This window comes from Ambystoma mexicanum, chromosome 3q (genome assembly GCF_040938575.1).
Source record: "Ambystoma mexicanum isolate Mex_15411 chromosome 3q, UKY_AmexF1_1, whole genome shotgun sequence".
In the NCBI taxonomy this organism is placed as follows: domain Eukaryota; kingdom Metazoa; phylum Chordata; class Amphibia; order Caudata; family Ambystomatidae; genus Ambystoma; species Ambystoma mexicanum.
The window spans coordinates 605,751,052-605,770,604 of record NC_090926.1 but is presented as its reverse complement, the minus strand read 5'-3'; the positions used below and the strand labels follow the sequence as shown (position 1 = coordinate 605,770,604).

The window sequence follows — 19,553 nt, the reverse complement described above, 5'->3', positions numbered from 1 at the left end:
CTCTGCTCCATCAGCTGCACTGGTTTCTAGTCAAGTAGCACATGGAGTTTAAAATTATTTGCATTGTTCACCGAGCGGCTCAGCACTCTGGGCCTCCTTTCCTCAAACAGAAACTATGTCCGTACTCTCCATTAAGAGTCCTGGGTTCTGGTTCTCAGATCTTGTTTACTGTTCCTAGATTTCATAGGGCAACATAGGGCAAGGGTGGCCGTTCCTTTTCAGCCTGGCTCCAAAGATGTGGCGCGCCCTTCTTTCTCACCTTCGTGAGCTGTCTGATATGAGCTTTAAATTTCTTTTTGTTTAAATCTGGGTAGGGGATCGTGCTCCTTTTATTTAGCAGTTCTTATGTGCAGCAGTGCCCAGATACCCCAGGGCCATGGTCTTGTGCTTTATAAATCATTATACAATACAATCTTTTCCATGTGCATGCTCCACTACAAAGTCCACTCTCTGTAGTCTGGTAATCCACTTGGAAATACGCCTGGACGCTCCATCCAAACCTTTTTTTATTGAAAATTGACACCAAAGGTTTGTGGTCAGTCTGAACCACTAATGCCCTACCATACAGATACACCATACATTTGGTAATGGCACACAACACTGCCAAAGCCTCATGCTCAATGACCAAATTGCGGCTCTTCACATCCTCGAAGCCCTGGAGGCATACGCTATCATATGCAAACCTGACCTGTCCTCTTGGCTGGCAACAGCCATGTTCCGAAGCATCCATGTACACTATTGTGCGGGCTCCCTCTCTGGACCCTTGTCACACCAGCACACACGTAGTGTCCTCCTTCACAAACTCCTCATCACACAGATCATTCCGCTCAAATCTAACTCCCTCCTGGTGAGCATCCTAATGTTCACTGTTTTACTGGCCAACCCCTGGACGATTTTGGCCTAGTACTCTATCATATGCAAAAAACGAGGAAACCTCCACATTGTTGTTAGGTGATGTCATTTCTACAATGGCCTTAACCGTAGTCAATTTGGGACGCACTCCCTCCTTGGAGAAACTGTACTCTAAATAGTCTACCTCCGATTTACCAAATTTACATTTCTCTAGAGTCAACGTTAACCTGGCATCTTCCAACCTTCTCAAGACCTCCTTCAATCTTACATCATGTTCACCTTGGTCTCTGCCCCACACAATGTAAGCCCTTGCATACGAGAGACAGTGCCAGAGATAAAGATGTTGACTGGAGGGATAAAGGAAGGAGAAGTGGGCACCCAAGCAACCGGAAGAGAAGTGACCGTGTACTGAGGGAGCACTCGCCCAATCATGAGTTGTTACAGATCTGGCAGCACTGAACAGTTGGCAATAGACAGGAAGTGTACAGCTGTGTATGAGGAGTGAAGACTGTGCGGAAGAAAGCGGCATTTAGCCAAGTGGTGTCCTTTTAGGAGTGGTAGTGTAGGAGCAATACATGATGATTTGTATGATGCAGAGGAGGTCTATGAAGGGCTGGATGTGGTACTAGTTGTGGATGGGCAACTTCTAAACATTACATCCCATATTGGAGCATCACAAGGTTCTCTGTTGTCAGAGCAAGCACTGTCAAGGTTCTAGCATAGTGCCCATATATAGCATGCTGCCCTCACCCTTTCAGAAAGGGTGCTATGCGACAAGACACTGCAACACAGGCTTGCGCTCGGAGGGATTTGCTGTCGCATTCTAGCCCCATGACATCAGGAAAAGAAAACCCAAACTACAATACTGCTTCATTTCAATGCAGCAATACGACTGATTTGCATTGTTTGTGCTGCGGAGAGACATGGATGTGTGCCGTACTAACCAAAATAGCAATGCCTCCATTGCCCATTGCTTATCTCCTGGAGCAATGGCTTCGCTTCCTTCAGAGTGTGCGTTTCGCGTCACCCACACGAGACAAAATCAAACATGAAAAGCCCATTTCTACTGCCAGCCTGTCGTCTTCCTTGACTCGGCTCAGTGCCAAGCGAGCCGTTATGCCTGGCAGCTTGGCGCACTTCAGTGTTTACAGAGAGAACAGCTGGAGCTGAACCACTAACACGGCCGTCAAAGGCGATGGATTAGACGTGTACCTCTGCCTCCATTTGACTAGCGTTGTTGTTTGTCAGGCATGCGGAATACCTCTTTAAATACAAAAGCTAGCAAATCAGTAGGAAGCCTCGACCAGTCGTTCCAAAGCCCCTACAATGCCACTGGCAAGCACCATCTCCCAAACAAACAGAAGATGCTTAATTTGGTCATCTCATCTTGTTAAGCATTCATTTGTGTCGTTGCATTTTCACTGGAACATTGAAGCAGAAGCAACGTTCTTAAGTGTAGCCGTTGCATTCTAGCCGAATAGTCGAGACAAGTTAAGAGCTTTGCACAGGCTGCAGGAATGCAGGTATGCACACACGAGTGCATCTAGTGTCCCTGGTTCGTGTGAAGTGGACCGAGTTACTGCAGGCATTCCCTGCAAAACCCATGACATAACCCATGACATTGCTCGTCACTGGAGAATGGCGTTGCTTTGCGTGTATCTAAAAATAAATACACGTACCACAAATACTCTGCACATGTGACTGGCTGCAGTAACAGCATGGCATACTGGCATTGAAGACTTGCCTATTCTACTTGATCTGTGCACCTTAAAGGATGACCGACCCCTGTGCACCATCGTATTAGGCAGTTCTCATTTACTCAGTGAACCCGGCCAAGAAATGGTAACTTAACATTCTTTTTGTACTTGTATTTGTATTTATTGATTTATAAAGCGCCGTATGCCAAAGTGCTGTACAGTGGAACAACATAATACCTGAAACATAAACGAAATAACAGAAGCAATTACAATATGAATCAATCAAACAATAAAACAGTGAGAAGAGCAATTAACTGAAGGGGATGGGAAGGAGAGGGAGATGGGACTTGATGGGGGGAGTGGAGGAGAGGAGAAGGAGGGGGAAAGGGGATGGATGGAAGGGGGGAGAAAGTCAGGGGAAAAGAGTGAGGAGGGGAAAGCAGAAGGGGAAGGGGTTTCAGGACGAATAATGGAGAAGGATAGATTTAAGGGAAGTGCGGAATGAAGTGAAGGTGGAGGCATAACAGATAGTAAGAGGAACTTGCTGTCCCCGTGGTCGGGCCCACGGTTGTATGCGTTTATCAGTGATGTGTTAAGCACGGAAACAAATGCAGCTTCTCGAGAAAAGTGAAAAAAGGATACAGAACCATGCAATTCGTGTTTGCAAAGAGCTGATCATACAAGCTACAATTCAAATTCAACAAGGGTGACTCATAGAGAAAAGAAACAAAGTGGGTGCCTGAAAGGTCCTTTGGGTTATTATTGCAGAGAAGAATGTCTTCTGATCAGCAGTGTTGGGAGCAGTCCCATCAGGAGGTAGGAGTTAAGAATATCTTTCAAGAGATGAGTCTTCTGCTTTCTCCTGAAAGGTGGAGATGATTTTCTTCTGCGCTCAATAGCCGAGGAAGGTTTTTTGAAAGTTGAGGATCATCTGATGTTTCTAGGAGATGTGGTGACAAGGAATGAAATGACTGACACAAGTGGTGCCATACTGGTTGCTGTAGACTTTTTTTATTAAATAAAACCTATCTAGACGTAACTCTAAGGGAGGGTTTCCGTACCTAAACTAGAGAAACTCAGCTGCTAGTCAGGAAGTCTTTGTGAGTCGAAACAAAAAGGCACCATCCTGGTCACAAAGGCTCCAACTCCATCGCTGTCACTACAATAACATCCTGTCTCCTGGATATAAAGCGTCCAAACCTCTCAGGTTGTTCAACAAAATATTCTGGGTTCTCCATTAACCAATGTAAAATAAGCAGATGTATAACGTTCTTGTGGGGCTAGGAATATGACTCCATTCTCCCAGCTGGTTCCCAATGCCTTTTACAGTTTTCAATAAGGATTGAAGCTCCCTTAGGGAGGTTTCATGATCTTAAAGTTTTGTATAGTGCTTTATCCGCCCCCACCGGGATGTTGAAGATGTTCCCGGAGCCCATCTAGAGTCTCCAGCACAACACTTTTTTTGGAACTGGCCTGGGAACTGTATCACAAAATGGTCTATGGCTTTCTTTCTTCCTTTACATTCTTGTAACTTCGTGGCCCTCTCCCGGACTTGTACGTGTTCCCTTTACCTTCTCCCGGGGAAATCTTGAGCAGTTTCACCAGGGCTCGCAGGTTTTCTCTTCCTTCTTTGTTATTCCTTTTGTAGAGCTACGTGTGTTGCTTTCTCTCAGCCTTGAATTAGTGTGGACCAACTCAACATAGCTGTCAGACCCCGTGGTCATGCTGTGACAGGTTACGCCTCCTCCACAATCAGTTGCTCTCTCCTTAGTCACCTACGTGGCTCTGCTGTGTGGTGCGGTAGGCAGTCTCGGTAATGTTGTTGGACTGAATTGTCCATCCACTGCAGGTCTTGCCACCAACTCTCAGCCTCTGCAAGACTATCAAACTGGTTTGCAACCGACTTGCAATATGCTTCTTGGGCATTCTTCTATTTTTCTTCTTAGCCTCTGAGACGAGCCTCGCTGCCGTCTCCCCAAGCCCTGCATCAACTCTCCAGGCTTCAATGTGGCCTTCGCGGTTGCCTGGTTCTCCCTCTGGTCGTATCACAGTTTTCAGCTTGCCAGAACTGCACAAGCCATTGCTGGATGGGTCAGAGAATGACGAAAAACAGTCCATCTTTGCTGTTCAGTTTAAATAGCGGGATGGCCTGTGGAGTGCATTCAAAGTTCCCAAACTGAAGTCCCTTTCACGTGAAAAGCAGTATTTTTCAAAACTGACACAAAAACTGCTTTAAGTGTGTGATGGCAAATGAAAACTGAAGGGCCATGTGAAAAAGGCCTACCTGTCATTAACCAAGTTAAAGCAGCATTTTAATTCACAAAGCAAAAAAACATCAACATTCCATTTCACATGAAAAACTGGATTTTTAAACATAAAAATGGCTAAGCATGTGTAGTTGCAGTTTAAATGTGAAAATTGTACAACTGCTAACGGGGAACATGTCAGGGAAAAAGACATGGTGCATGTTGACAAAAAGTTATGTATATTATATTTTCCATACAAAATACCAGTGACATTTGAAAATCCACTTTGTTTTCCATGGGAAAAGTTCTGTAGGCCATAAGCAAACTCTTCTGCTGGCTGTTTGACACATGTCACAAGGAACTTTAACACTGGGAGGCTGGCATCCTAGTGTTTCCAACTACAATAAAATGTGTTTTGCTCTGTAAGGTGTGGAAAGCCAAGTCCTTTTGACTGGCTGTCTCTGCAGGAGCATTTTGCCTGGCTTGACCACAATGTAGACAGTAGGTGCGAAGGGAGGAGCCGTGAATTCAATTTAGGGAGCCCGAAACTCAAACTTCAAACTGGTAACCCACTTCAAAGAGACTGATAAAGCAAAACACTCTGGTTACAGGCAAGCCCAGTGAGACCAGGTGGCCTGAAGGCAGGAGAGTTGTCATTTGTCCCACAAGATTTACTATTAATTTAAAAGGACTATTATCATTCAGGCCTTTTTCTCAGCAAGCATAAGTTGGACCTTCTTCATGTATGTACCATTTTTTAGTTAATTTCCAGGCAAATTTGAAGATATAAAATTCATGCATCTACGGGTTAGGTAACTGTAATTGCTCAGTTTTGGGCTGATCTGAAAATGTACCAAATGTGAAAGTTGGTGAACAGGTGGAGCATACAATTAGGAATATGGGTAACAAATTACATATTCATAACTGTTATGATTTTTATGGAAATGGCAGAAAATTGCCACATGGCCATACAAAATGGTGCAGACCTGGCTGTCATCTTATTTAATTCCTCATGATTAAGAAAAGGAACATATTTATATATATTATGGCAGTTGCTAGTAAAATTATGAAGTTTTGCCACCTAACCACATTTTTACAAAAGTTTGATATGAGAACAAATGGGGCTTGTAAATTAAGCTGCCACATGCTTGCTCCAGACCCCTAGCCCAATCCTTACTGGGAGAAGAGAGAAGGGTAACTGTCCAATCCTATTTTGTGTGACCTCTTGCAGGGTACTCCCCCAAGATTGTAAAATTGGTGGGGTTATCACTGCTATATAAGGGGGACTAAACTTGGAGGAAGGGATAGAACTGCTGACATTTACCATCAAAAGAGTGCTGCTGCAACTTACCATTTGACCACTGCAAGGAAACACCAGAGGAGATTGCTGAGAGTGCATCTGGGTGGAGCGGCCTATTTCTAGGAAGGAGTAGAAGCTGACTGGGTCCTATGGTGGAGAGTGGGAGGACATCCTTAAGTGAAAGGACCTGACCCCTGCCCTATCTTTCCAGAGTGTCCTGAAATGCAGCTGACTTTCCTGAACTTAAAACAGAGGCTTTCTATGTAAGTAGAACTGAGCCCTGGGAAACCCAAAGGTGGGGAGTCTGTTTGCCTTAAATCCTTTCCCTTTGTAGAGGTATGCAGGGGGCGGGGTCAAAACAGTGTACATCCTTAGCCTACTTAACTAAAAAGATGAATGTAATGACTTCCCCATTTGCTTGAACACTACAGGGTGATTTCTGTTAAAATCTGAAATTAAAGCTCACTTCCCAGTGTGCGCTGAAAACTATAGCCTATAATTGTCTAATCCTTTTGGCCCTATTGACACTGACTTCTTTTAGTAAGAAGGGTGTCTTTTTTCTTAAATCAGTCTAATCTTTTTGTCCAACTTTCCCCTAACACAGGCCTTTCAGTGGAGGGGGGTCTGAAATCCCAAATTCCCCAAATAATTCCAATTTATCTGTCCAGCTTCCCCAACACAGACCAAATTAAGGGGTGTCTGAAAAACAAACCACTAAATCACCCTGTGATTATTTGAAACCAGAAGTCTGGGTGAAATCAGGACTGCCATTTGTATTTGTACCAATCTTGAAACCCTACTGCTAGCTTTTTAAGCGCGCATGAAAATCGAAATTGCACAGCACTACATCTATAAATGTGTCCACTGACTAGAGTTAATTATTTCTTGAATTGAAATTTGTAGAAAGTAAAGAATTGGGATTTGTGTTTGTTTCGACTCACTTTTGTTATTTATTTATGTTGAGCAAAGTTTAGTGTGTTGTGCCACTGATTGTGTTGATTGAATTTTTTGTGCACATTTCTATCACTTGTAATTTAAATAAATACTAATATATTTATTGTACACCGGCCTGGTTCTTGGCTCATTGCTAGCTCGGGGAGGCGATCGGGAGGGGTCCAAGGGGTATGATGTGTGTAGGGCTGAATAAAATAATCTGTTAAACAGTTTGTTGTGTCACACCTTGAGTGGAGAGGGACTCCTTGTGTTAAGGATGTCTTCTCAATAAACCGTACAGGACCCAGCATAACGTCCTTCCAATTGACAGCAGCTGATCTAGTTTTCACCCCGCTTTATTGTAGCATTTTTGAGCGCTTCTTCGTCTCTGTACTTCTGTCATCAGATGGGTTTGATGTTTCACAATAGCACCTATTTTCGGAGGTGATCTTACGTGGATAAGATTTGGGCATTATCATCAGTCTATATGGTGGGATTTCACAGGGATCGTGCCACCCAATTGCGTCTTTATCCCCAGTAGAGGAGCCCCTCCCCATGAGATCCTCCCATGGGGAAGGACTATTGGTTAGGGGCCTCACTTCCCTAGCCTCATGATAAGGGGTTCTGCCCTGGGGAGAAGTGATGCCATCTGAAAGATCGTCACAGAGGGCAGTACTATTTTGTTTGCACAGTCGGATTGTTCAGGTCAGGGCTTCAATAGGCTTTATGTAGGAATCAGATCATTTTATATGCAATGTGTGCAGTTACAGGGAGCCAGCTCAAGGTGATGAGGGCTTGAGTCATGTGGTTGCGTTCTTGTAAGCCAAAGACCAGCCTGGCAGCCATGTTTTGGGTTTCCTGTAGCTCATGAGCTAGGTGTGTAGGACTACCCAAGAAGAGGCTTCTGCAGTAGTTGAAGTGTGAAATGGTCATTGCTGAGGCTCCTTGCACTCTCTGTGGCAAGTAAGGAAACACACTGAAAGCAGCACAGATTCTTACAGAAAAGGTGAGTGCCTTGTATTGGCAATTTAAAACACTGTGTGGTGGGCAGTAAGTAGAGTGCCATTGACCCAATTTCTAGGGCTGGTCATGCTGTGGCACACATTTACATCACAGCCAACAATCCTGTTAAACCTCTTCTAGTATGTTATATTTGCCCTTGATCTTAAGCAGGGAGTGCCTTATGTTTCGGAGGCTTAGTTTTAACACATGGGTAGAACTCTATGCTTCAAAAACACAGCTTTATTACAATTTCTGGTTATTTACAACATTCATCTGGTTTAACATGGGATAAAACAGGCCGCGAGTAGAAACAAAGTGAGTTGATTAGTGCTGGATTCTTTATAAGAAGATGATTATGCCACTGAGGTTAATTGCTTCCGGGTGAAGGACTTCACATCCGGCTTTCTTGGGCAATTCACTTCCGAGTCAAAGGCCACTTATCTTTTGTTCCTTCAGGGGTCTTCCAGGCCCCAGGACTAACAGTCGTAATCGATAGCGAGGCAGCTCTTCTGCCTATCAGTTGCTCCAAAATGCACCCCTGTGGTTTTGAGTGCCATCGCATTTACCCTGCAGCCCACTGTACAGGCCATATTATGACTGCAGGATGTTGGGCCGTTTTGGTCATCTTGCATTTTCCTTAATGATCAGTCTATTTGTTTGGAATTGGCCTAAAACACTGCCAAACCTCGGAGTAGCTCCTGCTCCACACAATGTCGCACCTTCAATGTTCACTTATGTCCTAACTGCAGCCCGATCTTGACAAAGCCTCTCTGTTGTTGGTTCTAAATAGAGCTGACAAGATGACGCTATTATTTAATTATTGCTTGACTAACGAAGCTCAGGGCCCTAGATTTCATGAACTTCGCCATCGCTGCATTAAGGCGCCTTCGTGAAAGTTAAATAGATGGGATGGATTGGTATGCAGTCTTTATGTCGAACATTTTATAAAAAATGAATATATATTGAATATTTTATAACATTTTTATAGAGAATGCATTTAGGGGTGGGGTAAAGGGTTAAATATTTTGGGGAAACGGTTGGGGTGGGTTTTTAGGGTTGGGAAACAGGGGTTTGTGCCCCCCCCCCAAAAAAAGATTTAAAAAAATGCATTCTCTATAAAATATTTTGTAATAAAATATTCAATATATGTTCATTCTTTATAAAATATTTTGGTATAAAGACATGTAACCGGATGGATCTTGCCACACTTCTGTGGCACGATTTCTGACCAGATCAAGTCTGCTCATTCCATCAGCTGTGTTAGGCTATAATTGTGCGTTTTCATTTCCTGTAGCTAAGAACCCCCTGCTCATGGTGGATTACTAAAATATTTGTTGTGGGGGCTTCCTTAATGAAATGGTTAATGCATTGAAGTAAGCTGGTTCATTTCATGCCAGGGTGACTCCTCCCCCCAACATACCCAGTCTCTGGTTGCCCTCCCTCCCAAGATCTTGCCGAGCAGCCCTAGAGACAAAGGAGAGTCTGATAAACCATACAAATCTGTGCACACTGGTGGTGGGGGGGGTCAAAGTAGGGTAATTAGCAACAGGCACAGTTTAAACCCTTAAACTGTATTCGAAATCGCGTAAATCATATACATATGTATATATGTTTTTTTGTTTTTTTTATTGTGCGAGTGGGACTCCATATTGTCATGTGGGGGTGAGACTAAGAGGGTTGGGGGGGGTGAAGGGCCATTACCCAACGGAAGGCCTAATGAAGGTCTTGTGTGCCTTTATTTATTTAAAATTCTTCTATAGCGCGAACCAGACACAAATGTATCGGAGCTCTGCACAATTTCACATATATAAAAAACACACATGATTCAAACATAAATACAAATCTACATGTTCACAACTTGTATTACATAGACTTTGTGCGGGTGCAGTGTTTGCCCCATTGCAACTGTTTGTGCAAAATAACATGGCACCGCTACTGCAGGCCCGTGCTCTAGGAATACACAGCAGTGTAGTGGGAATTGCAATAGATTCTGCATGCGAGGGGGTAAGAGCACAGAGACACATGTTACTTCTAAGACTGAACACCTACCTTTCTAGGCCTGGCAGTGTATGTATGTGAACCCCACTCGGGGATTTTTTTTGCAACACACTTAATTTGCTTTATAGGGCAGATAAGTCAATTTCTTCCTTCCTTCCTTCCTTCCTTCCACAGGCAGATAAGAAGGATCCGCAAGGTAACAGTTCAGTATCTGGATTCGAAGATCTTCTTCAAAAACAACTCAAGGGCAAGCAAATGCAGAAGGAAATGGCTGAATTTATCCGAGAGAGGTAATGCGCGCCCGCCTGATTGATATTTGGGTATTAGCGGGATGCATGTTGCGGAATGCTAATTCCGGCCTTTCCTCGGGGAAGTAACCCACTTAGCTTGGGTGAAATGAAGATGATGTATGTGTATAGATCGCCCCTCTCGCTTATCTTCGCTTTTCTGCATTCTAAGCGTTTATTTTGGTAGACCTTTTCCTATTGGTTCCTGCTCTGGAGATATTTTACAATGCAATTCCATCTGCTTTTGTTTAAACCAATGCTTTTGGGCACAGCTTGTTCAGTTCCATAATATTGAAGAACAGTTTGAAACCATTCCAGACAATTACTGAGAGCAAGCTATATGATGGCAGACAGGCATTATCAGCCTCCAGGTATCCCACCCATTTAGCTGCCTACTCTTACAACACAGACTCTGTGTGTTCTGTCTTTACATTTCTTTTTTTTAGTGCCACCCACCTCCCCAGGGCATAGAGCTACCCCTTTTGAGCCTTGGATCAGGTTTGGTATGTGGTGGCTTTATGTATTTGTGACCCTTCACCTGGAAGCATATTGTTTTACGGTGCTTTACAGCCCTCAACAGTTTCAAATCATGACCCCTGGTTCTCAGAACATCTTTCACATATAGATGCAGACTCGAGCTTGGGGTGATCTATATTTATTGCTGCATTGATCTAGTAGGCTTCCACCCGTTCCTTCCGTTACTGTGACATCTTTAGGTTTTTAATTCACTCTGCATGGTGCCTTAAATAATACACAATTAAGGTGCACGTTTTAGGTTGGTTCCAATATGTCTCCTATTGCACCTCTGGAGATGTGATCTACTGTGCTGTCCACAGATCCCCAACTTTGACCCCCAATGACTGAACGCCATTATCTAGTTACAAATAATAAAACTGAACTGCTGCAACCATCGGTTGGATAGCTCATGGGTTTAGCGTTACCCTTTGACAAAGGACAGATGGTCCAGCTTGTAGGCTTTCACAGGTGAAAACTGGAGCTTTTTATGCAGTAGCACCAGCATCCTGGAACGGTCTGCCCCACAACCTGAGAAAAGGGACCTCTACCATGGTCTTCAGAAGGAGATTAAAAACCCTACTGTTTAATTAAACACCTCCCCAGTTGTTAATTCCGTTTATGTTCTGTCTCTGCATGGCCCCTGAGTGTTTATATTCTGTCTCTGCATGGCCCCTGAGTGTTTATATTCTGTCTCTGCATGGCCCGAGTGTTTATATTCTGTCTCTGCATGGCCCCCGAGTGTTTATATTCTGTCTCTGCAGGGCCTGAGTGTTTATATTCTGTCTCTGCATGGCCCCCGAGTGTTTATATTCTGTCTCTGCATGGCCCAAGTGTTTATATTATGTCTCTGCATGGCCCCCGAGTGTTTATATTCTGTCTCTGCATGGCCCCTGAGTGTTTATATTCTGTCTCTGCATAGCCCCCGAGTGTTTATATTCTGTCTCTGCATGGCCCCCTAGTGTTTATATTCTGTCTCTGCATGGCCCCTGAGTGTTTATATTCTGTATGGCCCTGAGTGTTTATATTCTGTCCTTGATGCCTAGCGCCCTTAAGCCTCTGGGTCAGTGGCCGTCCTATATACATTTATTAAAGTAAAGTAAAGTAAAGATGTGAGGACTTAACACGTTCGAATCCCAGCAAGGATGACTTGGCTTGTCTCTGTTTAGGGGTCTACGGGCCCATTTTCCAAGTCCTAGTTTGGCGGAGGGCAGGGTAGTTCTTGACATGTTTGTGGTTATTGCATGGGTCTCAGGAGATTAAACCAGGCAAGTCGCTAATTTTCCTCCGGAGCAGTAGTTCGGGCTTTATTCCTCGATAGGCCAGGGTTGCTTCATTTGATCAAATACCATCTTGAGTGCGTGATAGGTGGCATGATATGACCCGACTGAATCACAGCTGCTCTGGGGCCTAAATTGCTGACTCTCTGGAAGTCCCGGAGTGTATGGCTTGATATGGGTTAACAGGGAGCTGGACCCGACGTAGTTGCCTGGGGTGAGGGAGGGGGAGCTTGAGATGGTAATTTTACGTGTCGGATCCCAAATGGGCCAGATTAATCCGGAGTGGGTACACTCGCATTGAATGTCGAAGGAGTTATTGTGCTCTGGCAATGAGGTGGTGCCACGGGTCTGCAGCTAGGTTTGTATGATAGTGATTGACACCCAGTTTCATTCAGACATGTATCTCTAGTTCTGAGAGCAGGGGCATGCCTGGACGGGTGGCCGAGGGCATGTCTAGTCATGGCATACGAACTAAGGCGAGGTTGTGTCTCGGGTTTGGCGTCGTGTGCACCAGTGTTTGGAGTGCTGGGCGGGCATGGTCACTAGATGGCACCCAATTCTCTGAAGTTCTGCACCTGTTTCCTATGAGACGGTCACCCCTTTTCATTAGTAAATTGCAAAGTAAACAATGGAATTCTGTCAGGGATCTTAACTGACCCGGACATCATTCCCCTGTCAAGAATAGAAACATTCATGCGTTTCCCTCCCAAGCTCCAAAATGGAGCACAGAAGGAAGAATACATTTACAGAAATGGGATCAGTAAGGCAGTGGTCGAAGTGTATGAAAAGAAGTAGTGGAACTGTTTCCTGCTGGCCTGCCCCACTCCCAACAAACCCATCGCAACGCCCCCTCTGACGCACAATACAAACCCCAACAAATGCACCTGCTGTTTAAAGTAACTTACAGTGCAGTGCAAGCTTCAACTGCTTCCTACACGTATTTTAAAATGAAACCATTCCAGAATGGTTTCTTTTTAAAATAAAAGTATAGCAACAGTAAAACTTAAATAAAAAAAGTATAGGGGCACTGCTCCCGCCCACTTCGACCACTGCAGTAAGGCCATCATTGTAAATGTGGCTGGGGTCCTGAGATCAGCAGCGTGTTAACCCAGCACTCTATTGTGCATTAACATTATCGATTAATACATTAGTGACAGGCGCAAACCCATCACTAATATATGTGTAAACATGATGGCTGTTGGTGCCAAGCAGGCGCACACAGTCTCACTCGGCTAGTCACAATCTGCAATCCACCTGCAATATGCAGAGGGGGGTGCATATTCACCCCGTATTGTGCGGGCACAGAATTTGACTTTGGAACCAGCTAACAAGCCTGCATTGAGACACATCGTACCATAGGGTTACCAGATTGTGAAAATAAAAGACAGACCACAAACAAAAAAGTAGGACTAGCGCCACCTCCAAGGCATACAAATCCCCTGAAGCATCCACCCACCATCCCAACTCGGTAGGATCACACATTAAAATAAATACAATATGAACAGAAAGGTTGAGGGTTCTGGTCTACCCTGGGGTGGCAGAGATGTATGTGACAAAGGTGAAAATAGGCAGCTAGGGAACTGTTAAACTGTTTATCTATATATATCACCAGTGACGTCATTTGGGGGTAGCATTTTTTTTTACATTGAAGCTCCTGAGTTGTGGCCTTTGTTTGTGGGGTGGGTGGAATTTATTCTGAGGCCACTTAAAAAAAGGGGGTTCCACAAGTGTAACACTTTGAGCAGTGACCCTAAATAAGAAAGAATAGGAATACAAAATAACTTGTCTTTCTGGAATTCTATACAATAATTGCTAGACTCATTAAAGGGGTGAAAGGTCATGTTCTATCACTTCCCATGTCACTTCGGGTTGGGATCTAATGACATCACTTCCTGTGATGTCATCAGCGGTCAAGAATCCTGTGAGGTCACTTCCGCTTCCCCAGGCATTTTGGTGAAATGACGTCCCTGTATGTTACCTTGATATGTTGCATCTCTGCATTGGTCAGACTCCCTTTCCTAAACTCGGGAGGTTTTTTTTTTTTTAAATAAAAAAAAAAACTCTCGGGATGGGGGCTGACAGGGAGTTCTAATTTAGGAACGGTCCCAGGCAAAACTGTGACGTTTGGTTACCCTACAATTAGCCGACATGCTCTGACTTTTCCAGTGGATGAGAGGGAAAGCCGCTCTTCCTAACTAAGAGAGGCTTATCAAGTTTCCAAAACTCTATTCACGCATGGTAGGTAACCAGGGATTAATCCCAAAATATGCAGCATGGTGACGTTTTCAGACCGGTGATTTAACCAACTGCAGAGCAATTATTTTACCAAGTGATTAAGCATGTTTTTGCAGTGGATCACGAAAGACGAGTGAGGAATATCAAAATGGCTTCTGTAGCCATACCTCATTTTGGAGGGAGAGTTTTAAAATATGAGTTTAGTCACTCCTTCCCTAATCCTAATCGGGATGCTCCATAACAAATAGCATACGATTGGCCCATTAATTGGCTGGAAAGACCAGCCGTTAAAAGATTACTTTGTGTGTTTTTTTGTTGTCGTTAAATAAAATATTCTTGAATGGTGACTGCAAACTGAATCCTCGAGAGATGCCTTACACCCACTAAAACAAGACAAATTCAGGGTAAAATAGGCAGACCAGGCGCTTCAAACATTGTACTCTACTGCACAGCATCACTGATCAAGTGTTTCTACTGTACATCCCTTTCCAGTTCTGGTGAAGCGGTGTTTGGTGGCCATAAACCACTGTGCTCCTTCTAATTGACAGAGTATGAACATTTCCCAAATCAAAGTTTTGATATGTTTCCTACCCCTGTGAGCACTGCATATTGTTGCTCAAGGATCTGACCAGGAGATGGCGCGCAGCATCAGTTTGGCACCAACTTCAGCCTCCTAGGTGCGTATCATTTGTTGCAAGTTTTTTTTTTATTTCTGGATGCTTCGTCTGTCCTGGTCCTTTTTTTACTTTTGACTATAAAGTGACGCTACCTATGTGTTGAGACTAATGCATTGGAGAACAGCTCGGGAGAGATGGCGTATGTCCAGCCAGGGGAGTCCTAGTGAATAGCTGAACAGTGAAGGGTGATGAGCAGCCATTGAGCAGCCTCTTTGCCTCAGCCTTTGCTTTTGGCTTTCTCCCTGTTGCAACTGTGTGTACCCCAATTGTCCTAATTATTGTACTGCCTCTCCACACTGTGCTACTCCCTTATAATGCATTCACTCCTGCTCCGCCAACTGCTCATGCTCCACTCACCCTATGCTTTCTCCAATTTTGCTACAACTTCCTCCTTTCGTATACCTATTAAAAAACTCATACTCAAAGCTCAAACTCCCACTACACTTTCTCTCTTACACCTCCTTCCAACATACAAAACCAATGAGCTAGCCATTGTGATGCTGGAAATACATTGGTGGGACAGGGCCCCCTGTCCTTGTCCTATACCTCCTTATTCTGTGTGCTACTTATTTTCTGCACAGGAGCCCAGTTTTGACCCCTGGCAGTGCAGCTCTTCAATTTATTATTGGCGGACAAAGACCCATTGGATACCTTCGATGCACCCATGGGTAGAGGTACAATATTGTACCGCTAGTATGTTTTTGTGCACATATGTTGCCCACAGAGCAAGATATGGGCTGGTGGCAACTACATGCTGATGTGACATTGGGTCTTGGTTCCTCCTATTTTTGGGATACCCAGACCCTATCATAGGAATCAATGGATTCCTACACGAAGGTAAGATGGACACTGGTGGCCTCTTGGGTTCCTTTGTCTTGCCACTGTAAAGGAGGTCCCAGACATGACTTGCACCCCTTTGCCCACTTTCAAGGTACCTGGAAGGTACTCGCCAAGGCACGTGACGTATGAGGAGCAAATGAACCAACAGAGAGTTGCACTAGGACTCTGCCCAGTATACATTAGAAGATCCGTACCTGTTGAAGCGCCCATAACCAGACAACCCTGGGCAGCACGGTACCCTATCAGACAGCCATACCTGCAGCCAATACGAAATGAGGAGTGCCTACATACGGTCTACGAAGAGACCCCAAGAGCCCAAATGGAAGGCCAGTGGAAATGGCACAAGGGCCTGAACAGACTCGTGAATGAACAAAAAGTCACTATCGACTAGAAGACTAGAATACGCCAACGTAAGTAAATACTAAATAAATCTAATGGACACAGAGAAGAGACCATGTTAAAACGTGAGGAAACAGAGCTACGAGACAAGATGGAAGCAACCAACCTGATTAACCGTGTGTAAATAGGCTTGGAACGCAAGATGCTAAGAAATCGATACTGCTTGCAATGCTTAGTAGAATATAAGAAGCGGCATGCGCAACTATATAGCTACCTCAAGAGGCAGGATATACGAGTGCGACTCCATTTTGTAAAGCAGAAATGGGCCCAGGCTGCCAGAGGCATGGCAGGCCAAGTTTCACAACTCAGTCAGAACAGAGAGGAAGAGCGGAATCAAAACACAACAGAGAGCGGCTCATGCCTGGGAAATCGAGGTCACCCAGAGAAGTGAGCAGAGCGTCAGCTCGTAAGAACCAAACTTCGGAGCATACCAGCTCGCCCGTGAAGGTCAAGGTAAGAGAGGCCCAGGCAGGTGGTAGGGCCGAAGCAGAATTAAATACAATAATGGCTGGAATCTGAAGCAGCTCCATGGTGAACAGACACGTGACCAGTAAGACGCGAAGAGGTACCATCGCCTGATGTCATCCAGAACCCAGGATGCCATAACTTTTCCCGATAAGAGACTACAGTCTCGAGGCCAAACCCAGCCAACTAATTGACACATAGCCCTAAGATACTGATTGATGGAAGGGAGGCAGGGTGAAACTTGGTACACCAGACCCTTAGGTGTCCATTCTGTATGCTGCTAATTAAAATGTGGATTTATGTCTAGGGGTGTAACCTGACCAATCACAATGGAATAAGTTATCTGGAGTCTTATAGATAGTAGAACCAATGAGACGTTGTACTTGTAGTGATGTCAATCATGTGTGATGTAGTGGGATGGGTGTAGACACCATCCCGATAAGAGTTATCCAATCCGCATGCCCTATTATCATATACAGATATAGTACCTATATATAAGTTACCTTCACTAACCAATTAGATTGCATGCCAAGTTTTTGTAGAGTAAGACATCAATGATGACGAATATTGTCTATAAGAAATGCTGTTCAACTAAAGTTTGAGGAAGTCGGAGCGAGACAGGTGATCGCACTACAGCTGATTCCTAGTTGTTTCTCTGATGTACTTGCCATTAACCGGACTTCCCTTTGCCAACTTACTGAGTCTTCCTTATTGAGTCGTGCTGGAGTATGTGAATCCTGCACCCCCTGTCCTCACATGATGCAGCTATCTTGTCTTACAAGTTCTAGAGTGTGAGTGCTGACCAATGGGCCCATCAGCAAATTCCTCTCCTCCTGAACTCTTGGTAGCATGAGGATGGTTTCGGCCATCGATTATAGATTATCGATTGATATAGGTATAAGACACCCTTAGACCGAAGGCACAAAGTAACTCTAGGCCTTCGGTAAGATCACGAGTCCTTTCGCCATTCCGACTGAGTAGACTGAGAAGCTCCCCTTGGACAATGATAGAGTAAACATTTCAAAAATCTGCAGTGGGTCTGAAGGAACCCGCCTTTCCAAGCATAACCCTTCTCATTCCCACGGGCAGCGGATCGGAAGAAAACCTTAAAAGGAGGGAGCGGTGATCCCGAAGTTCCAGAGAGGAAATAATGCAATCGGTGAGTGAAGCAATAAAACTTGTTACTTTGGCAAATGGTGTGTAGGCATTAGAGCCAGCAAGGGAAAGGTAACAGAGGGCGGCGGGAAAAAGAAAAATAATAAAGTAGCTAGAAGTAGAAGAAGACTATATATATATATATATATATATATATATATATATATATATATATATATATGGTTAATGACTCGAGCATAAGAGATACAATGTAAAGAATACCGGGGGGCACCCGAGAGAAAACATAAAGAATACCGCCTTGTTCCTGCGCTTTGAAGAGTGGTCAGAAGGAACGTGAACCGATAGCCCACAGTGGGGGGACAATTAGGCTACGATGACGTATAAAGACGTCATTAAGGGGGTTCGTTCACATCCCATGACGGGGTATTAATTAGAAGGCAGGTATACATACGTATGACCAGCTGGTGTCTGTCTAGTCTGTCAAACGTCTGTCATATGTGTTCTGTTGTATGTCAAATAAAAAATAATTGTATTGGTGATTGTTTAAAATGCATCTTGGCTTTACGCGATTCTGTAACTAAGAGGGAATCACCACTGAATTGATGAGTTTTGAGTAAATTGTTGGTATACAATTTGGCGGGAAAAGATTGGATTGGAGCTTGCGTACCTGGTGCTCGCTGATACTATTGAGAGGTCATAGAATTGTACAATCACTGTGGTGACAAAATTAAGAATGGAGGAAGTTTCCCCGCTTGCGCATCTATGCAAGCAACTGCCCAAGCATGCAATAAAGTTGAAGAAATATAGCCAGGAATGGGTTAAGGATCCACCAATAAGATGGTTATGCCGTGGCCCCAGAACGGGTCACTCTCTAAGGCTGTTTTACAACACATGACCACCTTCCTACATGCCACATATACCGGCAAAAAGCTACAGAAACGTCTTGCTGTGCTGGAACTGTGGAAAATGTTTGAAGAAACAAAGGTGGAAGAACCACTTGCAGACTGGATATTAAATGTATGTATGGAGGGGGGGTGAGACACCTACCACGCCACCTGCCCTGCCTGAGCCAGTGATCGAAGAGAGTAAGTCAGAGGGTATTTGCCCACTAAGTGAACTTAAGGCAGCTATGGGGTACAGCAACCGGGCATATGAATCTCCTACATACAGTAGTGATGACATCCAAGAAAAGAAGCAGGAAAGTAATAGTGCCTCTGTAGTCCTGAGGGGTAGGAGCGACGCAGTGATGAAGGGAAGGATCAGGCACAGAGTAGTGCATCTCTCTCTTGAGAGAGAGAGAGAGGGAAAGAAGCAGAAAGAAAGTAGCGAGTTAGAATTCGCAAAGGACGAGTGGATGGGAGGTCAGATATTTCTGAAACTTGATGCTAAAGGGAGAGATGACATAAGACCGAGTGAATGGTCTGATGAGGTGCAGAGAAAGGAAAAAGAGAAAGAAAAGGAAATAAGAGACGAGAGGATAAGAAAGGAGAATAGGTTAAGGCGGGAAAAACTATATCGCAAAGAGCAAGGAATCCTATGAGAAGTACAGGCAGAATATGGTAAAACTAGAGGAAGAAAGGAGAGTGCATGAAAGAAAGGTAAAGAAACAAGAAGATGAGGAAAGTAGAAGGGCAAAAGAACGTAGAAATGAACGGATGAGGGAAGTAGATAAGGCTAGAGAAGAAGTGGAGAAGCAAAAGGAAACAGATGAGG

The 19,553-nt window shown here is 44.3% G+C and overlaps 1 protein-coding gene across 3 annotated transcripts in view; it reads left to right on the top strand.

The window, feature by feature from the left end:
- The window catches only part of GAS7 (growth arrest specific 7), a 1,527,668-nt gene that overhangs the window by 1,261,307 nt on the left and 246,808 nt on the right, over positions 1-19,553 (top strand). For all 3 annotated transcript variants that reach the window (XM_069654478.1, XM_069654479.1, XM_069654480.1), the window contains one exon: positions 10,203-10,318. In XM_069654478.1, the coding sequence (XP_069510579.1) occupies positions 10,203-10,318 (116 nt within the window). The remainder of the gene's footprint in view (positions 1-10,202; positions 10,319-19,553) is intronic.